The sequence below is a fragment of the Cibotium barometz genome, chromosome 30 (assembly GCF_041138505.1).
Source record: "Cibotium barometz isolate CiBa-2024 chromosome 30, ASM4113850v1, whole genome shotgun sequence".
NCBI lineage: Eukaryota > Viridiplantae > Streptophyta > Polypodiopsida > Cyatheales > Cibotiaceae > Cibotium > Cibotium barometz.
Genome location: NC_141075.1, coordinates 46,432,869 through 46,436,621, shown reverse-complemented (window position 1 = coordinate 46,436,621; position 3,753 = coordinate 46,432,869). Strand labels below are relative to the sequence as shown.

General features: G+C 38.8%; 1 protein-coding gene across 1 annotated transcript; it reads left to right on the top strand.

The window, feature by feature from the left end:
* The first annotated feature begins 2,316 nt into the window (after positions 1 to 2,316).
* LOC147621556 (uncharacterized) lies at positions 2,317 to 3,022 on the top strand. The gene is made up of 3 exons (XM_086824463.1): positions 2,317 to 2,407; positions 2,507 to 2,775; positions 2,870 to 3,022. The coding sequence occupies exons 1-3, from the start codon at positions 2,317 to 2,319 to the stop codon at positions 2,969 to 2,971; spliced, it is 462 nt and encodes a 153-aa protein (XP_086680589.1). The 3' UTR covers positions 2,972 to 3,022.
* The last annotated feature ends 731 nt before the right edge of the window (positions 3,023 to 3,753 follow it).

The window sequence follows — 3,753 nt, the reverse complement described above, 5'->3', positions numbered from 1 at the left end:
TAACCTTCAAACCTGAAGGTTCTAGCTTGTGTCGTGTCTCTTTTGGGACATGAATATAAGCAATACACCCAAAGACTTTGAAATGTGCAATAGAAGGAGTTTGGCCTATCCAAGCGGTGATTGGAATCTTACCAAAAGGTGCAGTAGTTGGAAGATGATTTTGAACAAAAATGGCTGTCAATACTGCTTCTGCCCAAAAAGAGCGAGATAATCCAGAATGAATAAGCACGCATCTGATTGCATTCAAAATTGTATGATTCTTTCAAAGAATTTTGACTCTTCGACCAGTGTGATTCTCCACAGATATTTGGTACCTCTTAAAAGTGTCCAATGCTTCTGATTTATATCGTAGCAAAAAGACATTTGTATACTATGAATAGTCATCAATAAAAGTAATGAAGTAATGGTAGCAAGACTTGGATGGAGGAAAGGGTCCATAAATATCAGTATGAATGAGATCCAAAAGATTATTTGAATGAATATTTGTAGACATTGGAAATGGCTTAGGATGATGTTTGCCTAGAGCACAATATTCACATATGCCCATATGCGAGTGAGATTTGAGATCCATACCTCTCACAAGATCATGACGATGAATATCAAGAAGCTTTGAGAAATTTGAGTGAGCAAACCGATGATGCCATAGCTTACAATCCAGATCTCCTAGAGCTGTAACAACATTTGCAACATCCTCATTCAATGAAGTTCAAAGAGATTACCATGTCGAGGAGAAACCGCAATAGTGGTGCCATCCTTTTCAATGCGACACTTTGTATTATCAAATCCAACAAATAGACCAAGAAACACAAGCCGCACAACAAAAAGTAAGTTTCTTTGTAAATCAGGAACATAAAAAACTCCTCACAGTATTTTGGTTAAGGAAGAAGTTCCCAAATACAAGTCGCCAATACCCATTACTTGGCAAGTTGTATTATTAGCAAGATAAACCACTTTCTTGATAGGAATTGGATGATAATTGTGTAACCATTGCAATTGATATGTCATGTTCCTCCCAGTAACACCAGAATCAACAATAAAGAGAGAACCATCACGAATATGTAGTACCTTTCCTGGAGAGATATTATAATGAACCAAATTAGCCTCCTGATGAACATTGTCTTCATCGTCATGAGGATTTTGTTGAGTAGCATAAGCTTGATTTCGAGCTTCATCATAACGCCTCTTGAAGCATCGACTGGATGAATGCCTTGTGCTCCCACAATATTTACAGGTTGCAGAAGAGAGAAAAGTATTGTGTGTGTGTGTGTGTGTAATGTCTCATTCTATGTGTGTGTGTGTATGTAACAAAAAGAAACTATTGATAATACAACAATGCATACAAGCTTAATTAAACTTTAACATTTACAGAAAAGTATTGTGTGTGTGTGTAATGTTTAATTCTATTCTATGTGTGTGTGTGTGCATCCATGTGTTTAATACATGTTGTAGTTGTATGCATGCATGTGTACTAATCTTTGTGTGTCCATGCATGCACAATAGATTGCAGATGTAAGTAAATTAGTCAAATCATGGGCATTCAAGTGTCATATATTACACATATCATGGCCTTATGTTACTTTCAATTTTTATATATACATAAATGACAACTTATATCATTTCAAGCACCATAAACAATGTGAACTCTCCATCCGTGTTGGGAGCTTCAGAGACGCCAATTAGTGCACCTCATGTTAATCCGAAGCGAGAGGGTACTCCTCCAGTGGGAATAGACGTGCCGACATACAAGACGCCCACCCATTTCTTTGTGCGACGCGAAACGGACGAGGTGCGCTTTGAAGCTCTTGCATGTATTTAGAAGTTTTTAGTCTTTAGTCTCTAATGATTTTCAATATGTTTGAAAGCTTGCGGGTTGCCTTAATTTTGTTCTTTTGCATTTTCAATCAATGTATTCACATGTTCAAACCATGTATGTTCACATGTTCAAACATATTTGTTCACAAGTTCAAACAATGTAGATGGTAGGGATATTTTATACATTCTCATGCTCTTATTGTTTGCTCATAATACTCATGTTCAAACTCGTGTACAATCAATGATGTTTCTTCAAGATATTCATTTGCTTGGATGTATATATGCATGATTGTACTTATTACGCCTTTATGCGTGCAGTTTGTTGAGCATGTTCATGAGGGGGCAGATATTCGATAATTTTTTTGTAAGATTGTTGATTGTCACCATGCAAGGAAACCTTTTCCCTCTAAAGTGCGTATGGAGGCACATCTTCTCAACTGCCATGACATACGTCTTGAAATACCAGACGTACGTAAGGTAACGAAGAAGATGAAGCTCTCGAAAATGCCTGGCCATGTAGAAGAAGTTTTAAAGCACGAGGCTGGCTACATGCATCGAGCCAACGATGGGAAGTTTGGTTGCTCCAAAAGAGAAGGTATGGGATCATCATGTGTAGCATGATTGTTAAGCTAACACATTTATATTGGGTTATATCAAAACTAATTGGTCATGGATGACATGACCAATTTTGCAGGTTGCTATGAGCAACCCATTGACCTCTGCACCCCAACACCCAAGAAAGCAAGTGAAGGTGAGGAGGAAGAAAATGTAGACGTGGAGGATACAATTGAAGGTGAGGAGGAAGAAAATGTAGACGTGGAGGATACAATTGAAGGTGAGGAGAAAGAAAATCTAAACGTGGAGGATACAATTGAAGGTGAGGAGGAGGATACAATTGAAGGTGAGGAGGCCCCCGATGTTGCAAATGCAGATGTTGACAATACGCATGACATGAGCACACAGGTGATACGTAATGATAGGTTTTGTTTTACACCTTAAGCTAGCATTTGTTGATGGTGATGAATTGAATTGACGCTTTATTTTTTGTTTGTAACAGGTCGAAGAGAGTGAGCCTCAGGAAAGGCATGTTCATGGAGTGAAACAACATGCTCCCCTTCGATGTTCTTCGCGTTTGATGGCCAAGAACAACATAGCTTAGCGATATTGTTTTTGGATTTAGTCATGTCAAAGCCTATGTAGCTTCTTTTATGTCCCCCTTTTTTGTATGAGTTTGCATACACTTTATGTAATAGCCATTGTGGGGGGCAAAAACACTATCATTTTTAATATGGTACATTTGGAATGGTTTCATGACATTCAACCTCTCTCTCATGTTGTTTTAAATGAAGCTCTTTCTTACAGACATGTTGAATGTTGAATGTTGTTTTAAATGAATGTAGCATTTTGTACACACTTATACATGCTATACATGATATTGCAAAGCTCTGTTGAAGTGTGATGCGGAGAACAAGGTGGCCATCATGTAGAGCTTGCAGGATCATGCAGGCAGTTTCCCTAATGTCTTCAAGTGCTTGGGCTTCAAGAGCAACACCGTGGAAGTCCAACCAAGATGCGAGAGGAAAAGGGTATTCTTGGAGTACACGCAGGGCGGGAGCCTAGAAGGGTTGGTGCAGGAGAAGGGCTATCTGGTAAGGGTCTTTGCCAGAACCATCTTAAAATGCCTAGACTTTCTTCATGCATAAGGCATCGCACACACTGATGTGAAGTGTGCTAATGTCATTGATAATGTCGATCATAAACAAGAGATAAAGCTTGCTAATTTTGGCATCAGCAAGAGGTGTGCGATTGTAGGGCACCGCTGATTTGTACTTCCGTCTCTTGATGATGAGGATTGAGTGTGTTGAAGAAGAAGGATTTAGAAGTGAAAGGTTGTGAAGCCTATAGGATGAGGATAGATGAAAATACTAATTCAAACACTGC